Source organism: Myotis nattereri (genome assembly GCF_964212035.1).
Source record: "Myotis nattereri genome assembly, chromosome: 13".
Taxonomy (NCBI): domain Eukaryota; kingdom Metazoa; phylum Chordata; class Mammalia; order Chiroptera; family Vespertilionidae; genus Myotis; species Myotis nattereri.
Window position 1 is genome coordinate 54,250,235 of NC_138088.1, and position 17,064 is coordinate 54,267,298.

Consider the following 17,064-nt stretch of genomic DNA (forward strand, 5'->3'; position numbering starts at 1 on the left):
TCTCCTACTTTTCATTTTCTATTCAGTCCTTCTACTTTTTAAAAATATATATATATTTTATTAATTTTTTACAGAGAGGAAGGGAGAGGGATAGCGAGTTAGAAACATCGATGAGGGAGAGAGAAACATCAATCAGCTAACCCCAACTATCCGCTCCCACTGGGGATGTGCCCGCAACCAAGTTACATGCCCTTGACCAGAATTGAACCCGGGACCCTTCAGTCCACCTGCCAATGCTCTATCCACTGAGCCAAACTGGTTAGGGCGCTTTCTACTTTTTTAAAAATTAGCCTTCCCTTCCATTTGTCCCCTCCCTAAATTTGCAGGGAACACACACACACACACACACACACACACACATTCACTAATTTTCAATAAACATGTTCAGAGTCAAAATGGTAAGTAGTCTGTAAACGTGAGTTCAATTATTTAACAGTTTAAAAATAAAACTTCCAGGGTCCCTGAAAATCATCACCAGGCTTCCCCGTCTTCACATTGGGTATTTTTCAACTTCCGGTATGTTATTTACATACTTAGAGGAAGTAAGCAGACGAAAAGTTTATGGAGGCATTTGGGCTAACCACGCAGGATTAATTCCAAACAGTTCCCTCCAGAATCTAGCATGTCTAAACCCCAAAAGTACATGTGTCAGGCCTTCAATTCCATCACCAGAATCCCAAATCTGACTGTTGGGGGAAAGTACAATTCTTGGGGGCTTGAGCTGCTTGGCCTGGTGCCTGGCTGCATTTAGCTGGGTAGTTAATCTCCCAGAGCAGCGCCCACTGTGGCAAGCCTGCTATTCTCCACCATCTGGAGGCTGGAGTTGATAGAAGCTTGAACCACACATGCAGGAGAAAAGAAAAAAAAACAAAAAACAAAAAAAAAACACCCCGCTCTCATTCGCATTTAACGGAAATTGGTGGCAGAACAATGCACCATGCCATCTAGGCTTTTTACACATGGAAGAGAGGAAAGAAAGGGCGAAGTACAAACCTTCTCTTTTGTTTTCTGGTTCTCTGCTCTGAGGTCTTCATATTCGCCTATTGCTGAAAGAAAAAAAAAAAGGGAAAGCAACGTTATATAACACCGCCACAAGTTTATGGTAGGAAAACCTGGGACCCCAACTACCCGCTCTTGTCTGCTGACTAGGAGGGGTGCAGAAGAGGCCACAGAGGGCTTCTGCTTCTAAGAGGAAGGAAGGAAAAGAGGCCGTAGCGCAGTGGTTCTCCACCTTCCTAATGCCGCGACCCTTTAATGCAGTTCCTCCTGTTGTGGTGACCCCCAACCATGAAATTATTTCCGTTGCTACTCCATAACTGTCATTTTGCTACTGTTATGAATCGTATCTGATATGCAGGATGTATTTTCATTGTTACAAACTGAACATAATTAAAGCATAGTGATTAATCACAAAAACAATATGTAATTATATATGTGTTTCCCGATGGTTTTAGGTGACCCCTGTGAAAGGGTCGTTCGACCCCCAAAGGGGTCGTGACCCACAGGTTGAGAACCGCTGCCATAGCGGATGAGAGCCCACCAACCTGAATTCCAGTTCTCCCCGGGGCATCAGGGAGACCCGGGAGCCATAAGTGGCCTATGACGAGTTGCTTCTCTCTGATACCCAGACTTGGTCCTGGCAGGTGGGTGTTCCCTGAAGTTCCTTCCAGCACCATTAGTCTGTGGTGCAGTAATCAGGTTTGTTTCTTAATGAGCCGCCAGAAAATAACGTCGGCTTACACGTCCCACGCAATGTCACACGTCTGCTTTAGCATCCACAGAGCAACAAAGTTCCTACTCTGAGCAGTCAGCTAAGAACAACCGCTTCCGGGCACTGCAAGATCCTCATGCACCAGGCCCCACACACCAGCCAGATTCATTTCACTGGCTTGGAAAAACGTGTGAATTACTTAGAAATGTCTCCAACTATATGGAGGAGAAAAACAGCAGCTTTCAACTTATAATCCTCTACTGCCAGAAAAATATAGTAATCTGAACCCCCCACATTCATCTTTTAGTCAAAGCACCATTTTTATTTTTTTAAATGTGGTTTTATTGATTTTTAGAGATAGAGGAAGGGAGAGAGATACAGAAACATGAATGAGAAACATCGACCTGCTGCCTCTTGAACGCCACCTACTGGGGACAGAGCCTACAACTCAGGCATGTGCCCTGATTAGGAATCGAGAACCAGTGACCTCTTGGTTCATGGGTCCATGCTCAGCCACTGAGCCACACCGGCCGGGCCAAAGCACCATTTTTAGATACGCTCACAGTTGAGGATGTACATTTAGAGCATGTCCAGAGCATGTGACGGGAAGAAAGAAGGACCCGGGGTTGATGACGGAGCACAGTGCCTCGGGTGGGTCTCACAGAACTGCTGCCCACTCCCAGCCCAGCACTTGGACTGCTAACACACTCTAGGACAGCGGTTCTCAACCTGTGGGTCGTGACCCCTTTGGGGGTCGAATGACCCTTTCACAGGGGTCGCCTAAGACCATCAGAAAACACATATATAATTACATATTGTTTTTGTGATTAATCACTATGCTTTAATCATGTTCAATTTGTAACAATGAAAATACACCCTGCATATCAGATATTTACATTACGATTCATAACAGTAGCAAAATGACAGTTATGAAGTAGCAACGAAAATAATTTTATGGTTGGGGGTCACCACAACATGAGGAACTGCATTAAAGGGTCACGGCATTAGGAAGGTTGAGAACCACTGCTCCAAGAAATCATCAGATTGGAATTTTATACTTTTACTTTCTAAAAATATAATTGGATTTATATACAAAAAGTTTTTCTTAAAAAAATAAAAAAGATGAACAGAACTTCCTACTTCTATGAATAACCTAAAGATAAAAATAAAAAATCTGAAACCAGGGTTTCAAGAACATCCCAGATATCTATCCGGTCATTAATTCTAGAAGTGTCTCCGATTCTAACCACTGAATCAGAGAGCAGCCCAGAAACAGACAACTCACAGGGTAAAGTACATGTTCTATTTCCTCCAATCGTGACCCAAAGGGTTTAGAATAGCTATCGTGGTGGTAGGACCAACATCTGACAATCCAATTCAAATGAACAGGTATTTATGGGATCATATCACCACGGTCCAGAAGTTTTATTAGCATCCCACGACCATCTAAATAAGAATTAAAGCCACACCCCAAAAAGAATCCTGGAAAACTAGCCCATAAAACAGCTGAATGAATACATGTAAAGATATAGCCATTTTAAAAATAAGTACATTTCCAACAGAACAGATTTGATTAACCACAGAATGCAGCCCTCCCGTCCTGCACCAGGTCCTCATTAGCCTGCACCACACAAACCCAAACACACGAGTACGAACTAAATTGTTCTTGGTTCTGAAAAATCATTAAAAGCCCTCCCCCTCCCCCCCCCGCCACACACACGATTTTTTTTTACAAACCAAAAGAACTGAGGGATGCTAAACATATGCACTTATGCCAGTGGTTCTCAACCTTCTGGCCCTTTAAATACAGTTCCTCATGTTGTGACCCAACCATAAAATTATTTTCGTTGCTACTTCATAACTGTAATGTTGCTACTGTGATGAATCGTCATGTAAATATCTGATATGCAGGATGTCTTAGGCGACCCCTGTGAAAGGGTCGTTCAACCGCCAAAGGGGTCGCGACCCACAGGTTGAGAACCGCTGACTTATGCCATTGGGTCATCGATGCTCATAATTCCAGATCTTATTACTATATGTGATATTGCTTGGAAAACTAAATATAGACTTTACTGAGAGACTTTGCATTAGTTTACTTGACATTTAAAAGTATCTGCAGGTGAAGCTGAAAAATCACGATTGATTTACCACTCTATTCTTATGGACCTACTTTACAGACATACAAAACAGACAATAAAGGCTTCTAAAACCATGATCTCACAATGATATTAAGAAAATGTTTTTGTATTTAAAACATCAGATAATGGCTTTGAAGGCTTTTGAAAAATAGCGGTACTGTTCTTCCATTATATTGCCAACAGAATTCAGGTGAAACATTATAGACTCCCAAATGACTGGGTCTTTATGAAAAGGGTTCATTAAGAACCCTTCACCTATTGTATCTTAATGGAAATCGCAGAAGACATGTTTTATTGTGATTATGTGTGAGTTAAAAATAATACTAAAGTCAGGTACAGGGAAAGGAGAAGAAAGGTGTGAGAAGAATTCAACCACTTGGTAGAGGGAAGAGGGACAAGGCAGAAGAGGAAAGAAAAGTTACTAATATTTTTTATTTCTTTGAAGTTAGAAAACCCAGCTCATTGCTCTAAATAATATTTACACACACACACACACACACACACACACACCCCCCATAGTGAATATATGTAACCAACCTCAGCAAAACTGGACAAGCAGGAAGTGACCTACATTATTCAGTTACTTCTTTTTTGGCAAGACTGAAGAGCCACAGAAAAAGCCTTCTTATTGTTCCAGAACGGGCTCACAGTTTGACAGATTTAAGTCCGTCGCACAGCTCAAGTGACTTGATGCGAGAGATCCTCCAAATCTTGAACGAACCGATGCCAAAGAAAAGATGGCTTTGACCAACTCTCTGCCGTGGGGAAAAATACCCACAGCTTGGGCAGACACCGTCCCTCAGTCCACAGGGTAGTTCATTCCACTGTACCCTCAGGTCCCACAGCCCAGGAATGAAAGAGTGCAGTCTGATCCCGGCCCCAGAGCAGGGCAGCCCCGGGACCTTGGGCAAACAGGTTAATCCGAGTCTCCTATTCCTCATCTGGAAAACAGGAATAATAACTAAACACGTCTCACAGTGCTGTTACTAAGAGTGAGTGACTTCACGCGCATGATAGAAGCGTGCTCGGGCATATGCCGTGTTCCATACGCGTTAGCCATGGGTATTATTATTACTGACAGGGCCAAGCACATCAAGTCATGTGTGCACAACAACGGAGGAGGCTGGTCTCTAATGCCCTCAGTCTGGGGCGTACTTCTGTCCCCCGCGGTCTGAAAGATGGCACAGCAGAAAAGTGTCTGCCACCCAAAGGACTACTATCCCCCGCCAAGTAAGAGGAGAACGGGGACTAACGGTCAGCCGTAGCTGGGCAAAGAAGTGGAAGCAAGCCCAAGAGCTGCTGTTTCAACCCTGGCTGCCATCAGCATCACCCGGGAAGCTTTTAGGTCATACAGATGGCTGGCCCCCTCTCCACCCACCCCCAACCCAAGCTTCTGGTTTAACTCGTCTAGGGGAGACCCTGACATCCATTTTTTTTTTTTTAGAAGTGAGCACCCCAGGTGATAGTAATGTGCAGCCAAGGAGGGGAATCCCCACCTAAGAGTACAGAATGGAAAAAAGGAAGATGTGGAGAGTATCAAGCAGAGCAAGTGTTGCAAGCATCATGCTGGCTTTCTATTTTCTAACTCCCTAAATTCCAAGAATGGGGGTTTTCTTTCCAAGCTGCAAATCATGAGCTAGCCAGCCCAGGAAGCAGCAGAGTGTACTTAGCTGTTTCAGAAACATCACAATTGAAGTTGATAACTGCGGAAGATAACACCTCAGGGAGGGTGGAAACAATCAGTTCTCCTGGGACCTTCCCAGTTCAGCCTGAAGTGCCCGTGTGCCTGGGAGCTCTCCGGCCCATCTCTAGGTAGGTCAATCATCCCATCTCTAGCGTTGGCTCCAGGTCAGTATTTCCAATCACTACTTTCTAGACCTGCACTGTCAAATATGCCATACCAAGTGTGGCTACTCACATCTGATTTACTTAAAATTAAATAACATTAAAAATGTCAGTCCTTCAGTAGCATTCGCCACCCTTCAAGTGCGCAATAGCTACAAGCGGCTAGTGGCTACCACAGTGAAAGTGGATACAGAACATCCTTATCACAGAAGAAGGCGGTTCTACTGGACAATACTATTCAGGACATCTCTGTCCTCAAACTCAGCACGATGGGTTCCCATTCATGGAAACCTCCTACTTCCTGCGGAGGATCTCCTTCCCCTGATGCCATCACCCACCGAGTCCTCCGGCTAGCACCTCGGGATCACCCCGATGCCCCACTCTGCCCCACCTCCAAAGGACCAAACTGCTCAGATCTCTTAAAATGACTCTCCGATCTACCCTTCCTCAACAGCCAGTACCTCTGCCCTGATTCCGACCCTTAATAAGAGCAAACACTTCCTGTCTAGCCTCTAGCCTCCCTCTATCCCAAGTTCATTCTATACGGGGTAGACAGCATAGTAACAAAGCAACCTGGACATTTCACTCTCTTATTTAAAGGCCCCCAAGATGTTAGGACCCCACTCTCCCTCCCTACCCCCACACTATTCGGTCAAAGACCACAACTCAGTCCATCACACCCCAAGTCCCAATGCTTCCCTGAACCCTCTCAGGCCTTTAGTACCCAGATGCCTTTAAAATATTTTTCCCTCTGCCTGCAAGGTCTTCCCCTCCCCATCTTCCCTACCTCCTCGTCTTCAATGCAATTCAACCTGTCATTTCTTCTAAGAAACCCTCCCCATATACCTCAGGCAAACATCAGCACTTATATGTCTATATATTTCTAATATATTACCAATGGACACTGTTCATGTGTCTCCACTGGACAGAGCATCGACATACAATGCTATGAATTATCTGAGCAGAGGTCCGTTTTCTTGTCTTTCTCCCACTTGGATGCATTGCTTACACCGGCAGGAGACCAACCACAGAGTCGATGGCCGTGTTGAATGAGTGGCTGGTTCATATCAATGTGTGATGTAGAGCAATTAAGCCAAAGATTAACATCACCGTTGTAAAGATTGAGAAGTCAAATCCCACAGTAAGAAACGATGGAGCCCTAGCTGATTTGGCTCAGTGGATAGAGCGTCAACCTGTGGACTAAATGGTCCCAGGTTCGATTCTGGTCAAGGGCACATGTCCAGGTTGCGGGCTCGATCCCCAGTGGGGAGCATGCAGGAGGCAGCCAATCAATGATTCTCTCTCATCATTGATGTTTCTATCTCTCTCTCTCCCTTCCTCTCTGAAATTAATAAAAATATATATTTTTTAAAAAAAGGAACGATGGAGGCAGAACCAGTCTACGGATTCCTGGTCATTCATGTGAAAAACATTATCGGGCGTTACTCTGAACAATGTGCTAAAGCGCTAGGCCAGAGAGAGTCCTCAAGGGTGAGGCCTGTCTTCATGCACCCGGATGCCCACACCTGGCACAATGCCTGGCATGCAGGAGGCACCTGACACATGTGTGCTATGTTAAGGAAGAAGGGAGAATGGATTTGCTTTGTCTTCACAGGAACACACCCTGAAAGAGCACTCACTCCCCTCCCCATATGCAAAGGGCCTCTTACATCAGATGGTACAATAGACACTTAAAGAAAATGAAGCTTTCAGTGGCCATCAGATATAACCAGGAACCACTGCCTCATGAGCTCTTCCCACGTAGATCCTCACCCACTGAGTCTGCATCTTTGAGGCTCATGGAGCCTTGAAACGCTTCTTACTAATGGCGAGTGAGGTCATGAGCCATAACAGATAATGTGCCATTAGGACAGTGCTCCCTTCTGCACACATCCCAGCAGGTCCTGCTCATAGAAGTCGTTTCTACCTCACTTGTTAATTAAAGCATTAGAAACATCAGGGAAACCGCTGCTGGAAAAACTGATTAAAAAAACGAAGGTGACAGATTTCACATCTGAAAAGAAACTATGCCAAGCCTGAAATTCACTCACTACTTGGGAGGACACACAGTTCAGTGTTAATGAATTAATGCTATTTCAAATTAATCAACAGAGGACATTAACCAAAGATCTTAGATGCACATATGCATAACCTATGGACACAGACAATGGTTCGGTGAAGGCCAGGGAGGGGGTGGGAGTGGGAAGGAGGGGATCAATGGGGGAAAAGTAAAAGGGGCGGGGGTAACATCTATAAAGCTCTCAACAATAAAGATAAATTTTTAAAAAGTAACCAACAGCCCTAGCCGGTTTGGCTCAGTGGATAGAGCCTCGGCCTGCAGACTGAAAGGTCCCAGGTTCGATTCCGGTCAAGAGCACGTACCTGGGTTGCAGGCACATCCCCAGTAGGAGGTGTGCAGGAGGCGGCTGATTGATGTTTCTCTCTCATCAATGTTTCTAACTCTCTATCCCGCTCCCTTCCTCTCTGTAAAAAAATCAATACATTAAAAAAAAAAAAAAAAAAGTAACCAACAGAAAGGAAAGAAACTGAGTAACCTTAAAATACATATGTAAGTCTGCTTTCCGGTCCGGTATGTAACAAACTTATAAATTGACACTCCCTTCCTCACAACAACAAAAATGCCGAACAAACCGAAAATCAACAAGTCTTCTTACATCTATCAGAGAACTGAGGTCACGGGGCAAACTGCTACTCCAAAACCTGGAGAGACAATCGAGCAGAGAGAGAGGATCACAACTTTAATTAGGGCAGAGGCCAAGGTGCAGACGCTGCTCGCTCACCAACACGGGAAACCCGAACTGTCATGACAAACAGCTAGGAGCTCAGCCCTAACAAGTCTGAGATGTAAAGGCCTCAGGTGAGCCTGGTGAGGGTCAACCTATGAGGAGGTCATGGTTCGATTCCTGGTCAGGGCACATGCCTGGGTTGTGGGCTTGATCCCCAGTAGGGGCTGTGGGGGAGGCAGTCGATTGATGATTCTCGTCATTCTTTCTCTCTCTCTCTCCCTCTCCCTTCCTCTCTGAAATAAAAAATAACAACAAAAAAAACCTCAAGGAACAGATCAGTCTTCGGAGGGCCCCACACTGCTGTGAGTTTTACCTCCAAGAGGGCTGGCAGGGCGTCACAGGGAACACCCGGCCGGGGAGGGGGCAGCGGCCATTACGAAATATGCTTAGAGCATTCTGTTCTTCTTAACCGGCCTGCTCTCAAGAGAAATTATTCTACCAGAGCCTGCCGGACGTGGCGGAAGGTTATAACCCCACTCCAGCCCCCTCCAGCATTCCTGTCTCCACGAAGGAGGAAAAAAACAGCACTGGGAAGCCCTTGGGGAAGTCACAGCCCAGGAGCCCAGGCTTCCTCAACAAGTTCCAAAGGACACATAACTATGTTGACCAGTTTGGTGGCCAGCCATCATTTGTGTTGGCCCAGCCTGCGTCCCCACTGTAACATCACTCTTCTCCCCTTTTCGTCTGCCCTCTTTGGAAGGAACCCACTGTGAGCAGCCCACACTGAAGGAATAAGGCACTCCACTCCACTCTCCTAGCAGGAGTATCTACATCCATTATTTGGAATTGTTTTTCTAGACTTGTGTTTTTTCCCTGTTTATTCAATCATTTATTGTTATCAGTATGGACTCATGACTCTCAATTTTATACTTTGGGTTATAAACGGATATTCAAATTGTCCCAGGTTTGGCCAATTTGAAGGAAGAGGGAGAGAGAGATAGAAACATCAATGAGGAAGTTCTTTCCATTGGTTCTTGTATCTCTTGACATACCCCCATGACTGTGGGCTCATTTGTTTGAGCACTTCCTCGGTTTCTGGTACAAGATGCTCCAGGCTCATCTTGTATGTTTCCTGCCCAAGCCACCCCTGTCCTAGAATCAGCCATTTCTCCCAGGACTCGTGTTCCTTTAATCGGAGAATGGTATAAGAAGCCACGTTCTGGAGCTAGATATGTTCTTCTAGGCCAGCCGTGGGCAAACTACGGCCCGTTTGAAATGAATAAAACTAAAAAAAAAAAAAGACCGTACCCTTTTATGTAATGATGTTTACTTTGAATTTATATTAGTTCACACAAACACTCCATCCATGCTTTTGTTCTGGCCCTCCGGTCCAGTTTAAGAACCCATTGTGGCCCTCGAGTCAAAAAGTTTGCCCACCCCTGTTCTAGGCTCTCAGCTGACCGAGCAAGGAAATATATGTATGCATACTAACCCGTGACTAGCTCAGCTCTAAAAATAAGCTTGACTAAATTTCCATCTGAACCTTAAGCATTCTCTCGATAATCTTGAGGACTATAATAGTAAGTAAAGATGAAAGGAGGTCACCTTGCTTTAAAACCAATTCTCTTACCCTAGGAAATCCATTTTAAATAGTGTTAGCTCAAGAAGAGCCCAGAACTTTCGGGTGGTTGGTTGTTGTTTTGGTATTATGTTAGAACATGTTAAGTGACAACCACTCTCTTCACAACTTCCTCAACAAGTTCCAAATGACACATTACTATGTTGGCCAGTTTAGTGGACAGCCATCATTTGTGTTGGCCCAGCTTGCATCCCCCTCCCCACCCGCCTTCTGGTAGTGGCACACCATTCTTTTTTTGGACAACTACTCCAATCCATTGGTCTTTGTGGGAGCTGCCAATCAAAGTACCCCACCCTCCGCCCTGGCCAAAGGACTTAAACACATGACCCAAACTATGTCAATTAGACATTCTTCCTGTAATTTACAGGCCTACCACCAGCTCTAGAGTCGGCAATCCTCACCAGGAGGGACAAGGTTTTATTCATCTCTGTATCTCTGATGCCTAGCACAGTGCCTGGCTATGAATATTCAGTGCATGTGGGTTGAATAAGTTACAAAGAAAATCATATACCTTAAACAAATGCTAAGCTAAGTCTGTCATTTCCCAACAGAATTCTAGAAGGGGAGCAAATTGTATGATGTTTTGTAAGGGAAATGTCCGCTTCGGTAGCTAGGAAATATGCATTGGAAATAGTATCCCAAGTTGCCATTTCTCAGTACATTAGAGATGTCAATCAGTCCCATAAAATAAAGCCCCCAAAAAGACAAAAGGAGAATTACCTCATTACCTCAACATCTGCTTGCACATAAGCAATCGCGCACTGGCTAATTTTTTTTAAAGGACATAATATAACTTTCTGGAAAGACATAATATAGCTAATTATACCATTCACTAGAAGGGAACATACAATGTTTTGAAGTAATTCAGAAGTGGGTGTGATTTATAAGACATGAGCTTAGGGAATGGTAAGTATAAATTAGAGATTGCTCATATTATGACAGACTCCGTCATTACATTTCACAACTTTTGTCAAAAGCAACCTTATTCACCACACCACTGAAGGCTTCACATTGGGGAGGGCTGCTGTCAGCTCTGCCATTCAGAGTAGATAGCATCCTTCTCTCTGAGCTCCCTCCTGGGGAATGGGTTCAAATTTCAGACTTAAAACTCGATAAGTGCCGAAACCGGTTTGGCTCAGTGGATAGAGCGTCAGCCTGCGGACTGAAAGGTCCCGGGTTCGATTCCGGTCAAGGGCATGTACCTGGGTTGCGGGCACATCCCCAGTGGGAGATGTGCAGGAGGCAGCTGATCGATGTTTCTCTCTCATCAATGTTTCCAACTCTCTATCTCTCTCCATTCCTCTCTGTAAAAAATCAATAAAATATATTTTAAAAAAAAAAACAACTCACTAAGGAAGGAACAATACGATGAAACCTCAACAGTCGATAAACATGGGAAAAGATTTCAAACCTCACTAGTAACCAGATAATACAGATCTCTTTAAAGGTACAACTTTTGTTCATTAGATCGGCGAAATTAAGAAACTTGTCAGGCTGTCAAAATTAATAAAGAGTGCTGTTGGTCAATGTTGACCACTGGGTGGTGTCATGGGTACTGCTGGGGGCGGGGAGGATGTGAACCGGTATTGCCATTTTGGGGGGCACTTTTGCAACGTCCAGCAAAACTTTATGTGTACATACCTTCTAATCGAACAAGTCCATTTCTAAGAATCTATCCTAGAAAAAATATTTGTAATTGTACAAATTTATTTATATGATTATTTTATGAATGACTGTCTACCAGACCATAAACTTGGTGAGAGCAAAGACTGGTTCACCATCCCACCCTCAATGCCTGCTACATGGGCCTTATATATGGTAGGTATCTCATAGTATTGGTTAAAAGAATAAATGAACATGTTTACTCAGCATTAAAAAAGGAAAATAGAGTATTTGATGAATATTAGTTCTTGTTCATATTAAATGGGGGTTAGTGGAGTTATTCACAATGTTATTAACAGGTAATACAAAGTAGGGTCTACTTTCACAAATAAATTATACACACCATCAGCTTACAAAATTAATTATAATATTAATAAGAGCTCAAACATCTCGTTGCCTGTTTTTCCACCTCAAGTCCCTATTTTCCCAGTGAGTTCCATTGGTCAAACAGCAATTAAATACTCTCAAACTTGTTAGCATAGTCTATGATCCAATGACAAATGCCCTGGTTCTGAGATGCATAAAAACCACACTGAGGGCTGCAAAAAGTTCCAACACCTGGGTCACCAGACTCAATATCCTAAAAAACATAAAAGTATACCTTTTAAGAAACACAGATTTCAAACTAACTGGTCTATTGCCTTTGCTATGTCTATAACCAAGGAAATGCATCTTCTAAAAATACCAATGACATGGATTTGTTTTCTAGTATGAGAAAGAACCAGAAACTTAAGACTCCACCCTTTTTCCCAGCTCTCATATCCAGTATAGAGACAGAGAATGCATTCCAAAATCAAATATAAACAACTTGTGGGTTATCTGCATTGTTACTCTACCCTTGAAATTATATACGGAATGGGGGGGTGGTGGAATTTTTATCTTCTTCTTATTTGAAACTGACCATCCATGAAAAGATCTGGTCCCCAATGGCCAATATTACCAATAATGAAATCTCTAGAATCTGAAGAGTCTTTAGGGGAGGGTAAAAAGGTGAAGGGGGACAAGAGGTTCAAACTTCCAGTTATAAAATAAATAAGTCACGGGAATATAATGTATATCGGACAGGGAATATGGTCAATAATACAATAACTTTGTCAACTAGCAGATGGTTACTAGATTTTTTGCTGTGATTCTATCATAAGATATACATAAATGTTGAATCACTAGACTGTACATCTGAAACTAATATATGTCAACTACATTTGAATTTTAAAAAGGCTTTATGTTATTGGGGGCTGTTATTAGAAAATTTAAAAATACTCATAGCCGAAACCAGTTTGGCTCAGTGGATAGAGCGTCGGCCTGCGGACTGAAGGGTCCTAGGTTCGATTCCGGTCAAGGGCATGTACCTGGGTTGCGGGCACATCCCCAGTAGGAGATGTGCAGGAGGCGGCTGATCGATGTTTCTCTCTCATCGATGTTTCTAACTCTATCTCTCTCCCTTCCTCTCTGTAAAAAATCAATAAAATATATTTTAAAAAAAATAGAGTCCAGCCCTTCACTAAAACACTTCAGGAATTTTGCCCACCCACCAGATTCACTGATGCCTGTGACTTTATGACCTTGGGCTAATCTACAATAGGAGTTGAAGGTACTGGGAAGGCAAAATCCACACACATTTTCCCAACATTTTCTAGATACCACAGAGGAACGCGTTCTGACCATCTCTCGATCAGATTCAAGAATATCCCCAAGTTCACACAGTAAACAGATGTGTTTCCAGGAGTGTGTACTTCAAAAAGATTCGCATATCCCTGCAAAGTCACAGCACTGGGCAGGACCTCATGAAATCACCTGCGTTAGCTCTCGCCTTTAGTCAGGTAAGACTTAACCATGAGGCCTGGAAAAGAAAACCGCCTCCTCCAAGTTCACAGCGTTGGCGAGCTGAGCAAAGAGAAGTGAAACAGCTGGGACTAACCACCAAGGATCAGCCTCGGAGAAGGGGCCCTCTGTGGCTCTTCTACATAATGGCCATGTCAGCAAGTTGGTGAGAACAGCGCATTTCCCGAGATGTGGCTACTTCCTACATCTGTGTGGTTCCTCTCTTTCTTGACCCGTACCCTCAGGCCACCTCTGGTCAGGGTAGTAAGAATTTCACATTTTAAAAGGGCGAGGCTCACGTGAATGTGCCTTTGTTCAGAAGTGTGGTAAGAGAGGAGAAGGACTGATTCAAACCATTCTTCAGGAAGGGATCACCTCCCATTCCCAGGCGGCGTGGCAAGGCATGGGCATGCCCGGCTTTCCAGGGGAGGAGAGCCTCGTGTTCATTCAGGAAGCCGGACACAGGCAAGGTCTTGTCTCCCTGACTAATAAATTGCTAAAAAAACGAGAAGTGATCAAACGTATCGTGGCCTGAAAATCCTAGCTGGGTGAAGAAAGAGGAACTAGAGCCAACCAGGCTGAAAAGCTGGGAAGGCTGGAGCGCAAGCTGCAGGCCTCCCAGCACCAAGGGGCAAGGGTGGGGCCACGCTAGGGAGCAGGGCCAGCTGAGCTGCCGCACCACCCCCTCCCAAGGCATCCAGCCCCACGCGCTAATCCCGCGGGAAAGGCGGGACCGTGGGGCCAAATCCTCGCCGCATCCTCGTCCCTTCCCCCCACTCCCCAGATCGCCAGCTAAAGCCACCGGCGGGCAGCATTCCCCGCACCCGCGCGCTCCCCGCGGCCCTGGGCTCTCCGAGGCGCGCGGGGCGCGAAGGATGCTCCTCCACCGGTCACGGGGCTCCGCGGGTGCCCACGCGGCCGCGCCACCGCCCGCCCCGCTCCCACGAGCCTCTAACCCAGCGCCCGGAGCCGCCCCGCCCAGGGGCCGCGCTGCCCACACCTGGCGGCCGCGCGCCCGCCTACCTTGCTCCTTGAGGCTGGTGATGAGCTGCAACTGCTTCTCCTCGTCCGAGCTGTTCATGTTGACAGGTGGGGTCGGGAAGAAAAGGGCGGACCGGCGGGAGAGGCGAGGGATGCGGCGGGGGAGGGGGAAGGAAAAGCAAGACGCCGGCGGCTGCGGCTCCCCTACCCGGAAGTTGGATTGGTTCCCGCTCCTCCTCCTCCTGGCGCGGAGCGCACGGGTGAGATCATCCCCGCGCACCTAGTCGGCGGCCGGAGCCGCGGCACCTGCGGGCGGGGGGGCGGGCGGGGGCGGGCCGCACCCAGCCGAGGGCAGGGGGTGGGGCGGGGAGGGCTGCAGCCCCCGCCACGGCCCGCGATCGCGGCTGCGGCTCGGCTTTCTCCGCGGAGGCCGCCGCCGCAGGTCGCGCTGGCGGGAGGGCGTGCGGGCCTGCGGGCCAGCGTGGGGGTTCGCCCCGGCTCGCTCTTGCACACCTTTCTCCGCCTACCCGCCCTTCCGGGACCCCAAGAGGTGGATTCTGGACAAAACCGGCCCTTGGATCTAGCGCGTCTGTGGGAACCCCACTCTAAGCACTGCGCCAGGGCGGGTCTGCGCGAGCCTCCCCTGTCGAGCGGGACAGGACGGGCGCCTTCCCAGTCCCCTCCCGGAGGACTCGGGGGCGGCGCGGCAGGGGCAGGCGCAGGGGTGTCCGTTTTGCACCTGGAAAAGCAGTCAGGGACTGAAACCGTCCGGTCCATTAAGTTGACACATAGTGTAGCCAGGGGGGCGTGGTAGCCAGTTAGCAGTTCCCAGGGCCAGGGCAGGCTTTCTCCCACCTCTTTGAGGTTGGGAGGTGGTCAGAACCTGGGCCCTGTCGCACGTGGGGCGCAGGTCCTCGCGGATCACCTGGTCCTGATGGGAGGACCTCCTCTATAGCGAGGCTGCCACTGCCGCCCAAATGCCCAAGGTCACACGGCGGCCTGGCAGCATCGCCTGGCGGAGGGAAGCCCAGCACATGTCCCCCTTCACTGCCCTCCGCACTGTGTAAACCCAGCTCGGGCTTAGACCCTGAGCAGAAGAGGGGAGGCAGGCCTGCCATTTCAAAATGGCTCTCCCCACCCCCAATTGCTGGTGGCTAGTCTCTGGTCAGTCTACTGACCTCTTGGAACTTTATCTAAAGAATGGGAATAATACTAATACCTCCTCCCCACAGAGAGTTGTAAGGGTTGAACAGGGAGAGGGAGATACACAAAACATCAAATCCAGAAGTTGACATACAATAGGTGGGTGTGTTTTTTTAAGGTTATGGGTCTGCAAAAAGGGGGGTTGTAGATGCTAATTATGAGCTAAAACAGGCACAGTCCTTTTACACTGATCATTAAGCATCCAATTAAATTACTTACTGAACATCTTGGTTTTTCTCAGCCCCAAAACTCTTAGTGTGGGTACTTACACCAGCAAAGTGCGTCTGCTCATTTCTCACTTGCTATTTTATGCAAACGCCCAACTTCATTTGCTGAGGGGGTTTCTCCATGAGAGATGAGGTGGAAGGGGGCTGAACTATAGGTAAATGCCGTAACTATCTGTCCGATACTCCTACTAAATTGTAACTCAAACAAGCTTGAAAAGGCAGTAGCGCTGCTTTCGCCTGAAAAGGTGATATAATAGTTTAGCATAGGTGATTCAGCGGTACAGTGATCTAAAAGGCCAGCACAGTATTTTTAGAGTGGACTAAAATTTTGAAACTTTAAAAATAAATTTAGTATAGGGTCTGAATTATTCAATTCTTTCCCCAGTTTTTCATAAGATCCCCGGGCGATCAAATGGACTTTGCCTTGAAATTACTTTTTCATCCTCAAAGTCTAAAAAGGGCCCAGGAGTCCTAGCTGGTTTGGCTCAGTAGATAGAGCGTCTGTGATCCTGGGTTGATTCCCATCAAGGGCAGGTGCCCAGGTTTCAGTGTTGATCCCCAGTGTGGGGTGTGCAGGAGGCAGCCAATCCATGATTCTCTCTCATCATTGATGTTTCTATCTCTCCCTCTCCCTTTCTCTCTGAAATCAATAAAAATATATTTTAAAAAAATAAAAAAAGGCCCAGGAAACATGAGACAATTCAACTACAGGAAAATATGAATGATATGTATTACCATCAGGTATTTTATATAAAGAGAAATAACTTCTTTCCAGAGAAAAAATTCAAGAGATTGGGGTAACAATCCATGGTTACCTAGGTTTTGCCCTGCAGCCGGGAAACCCATTAAACCTGACCCGTCCCCCTTGGGCAATGACCAAACCTCCTCCAAACCTAAATTTAAAAAATCAGAATACTTTCTCATACTCAAACAAATATGAGCAGAGTATCCGTTAAATATTTGGGTTGGTTCACAAAGTTCCATTTTTAAATGGCTGATTTCATTGCCTACTTCGATTATATAACAAATTAGATAGCAGTTTTGGAGCTTAAGAATGAGTTAATCATCAAATCTACAATCACACTGAGTG

The 17,064-nt window shown here is 46.0% G+C and overlaps 1 protein-coding gene across 4 annotated transcripts in view; it reads right to left on the reverse strand.

Annotated features, from left to right (window-relative positions):
• The window catches only part of SHTN1 (shootin 1), an 85,969-nt gene extending 70,992 nt beyond the window's left edge, over positions 1 to 14,977 (reverse strand). For all 4 annotated transcript variants that reach the window (XM_081105382.1, XM_081105381.1, XM_081105379.1 and 1 more), the window contains exons 1-2: positions 14,587 to 14,977; positions 994 to 1,046 (exon numbers count right to left, since the gene is read on the reverse strand). In XM_081105382.1, coding sequence (XP_080961508.1) covers positions 994 to 1,046; positions 14,587 to 14,644 — 111 coding nt within the window. In that variant the 5' untranslated portion in view covers positions 14,645 to 14,977. The remainder of the gene's footprint in view (positions 1 to 993; positions 1,047 to 14,586) is intronic.
• Positions 14,978 to 17,064: the final 2,087 nt, after the last annotated feature.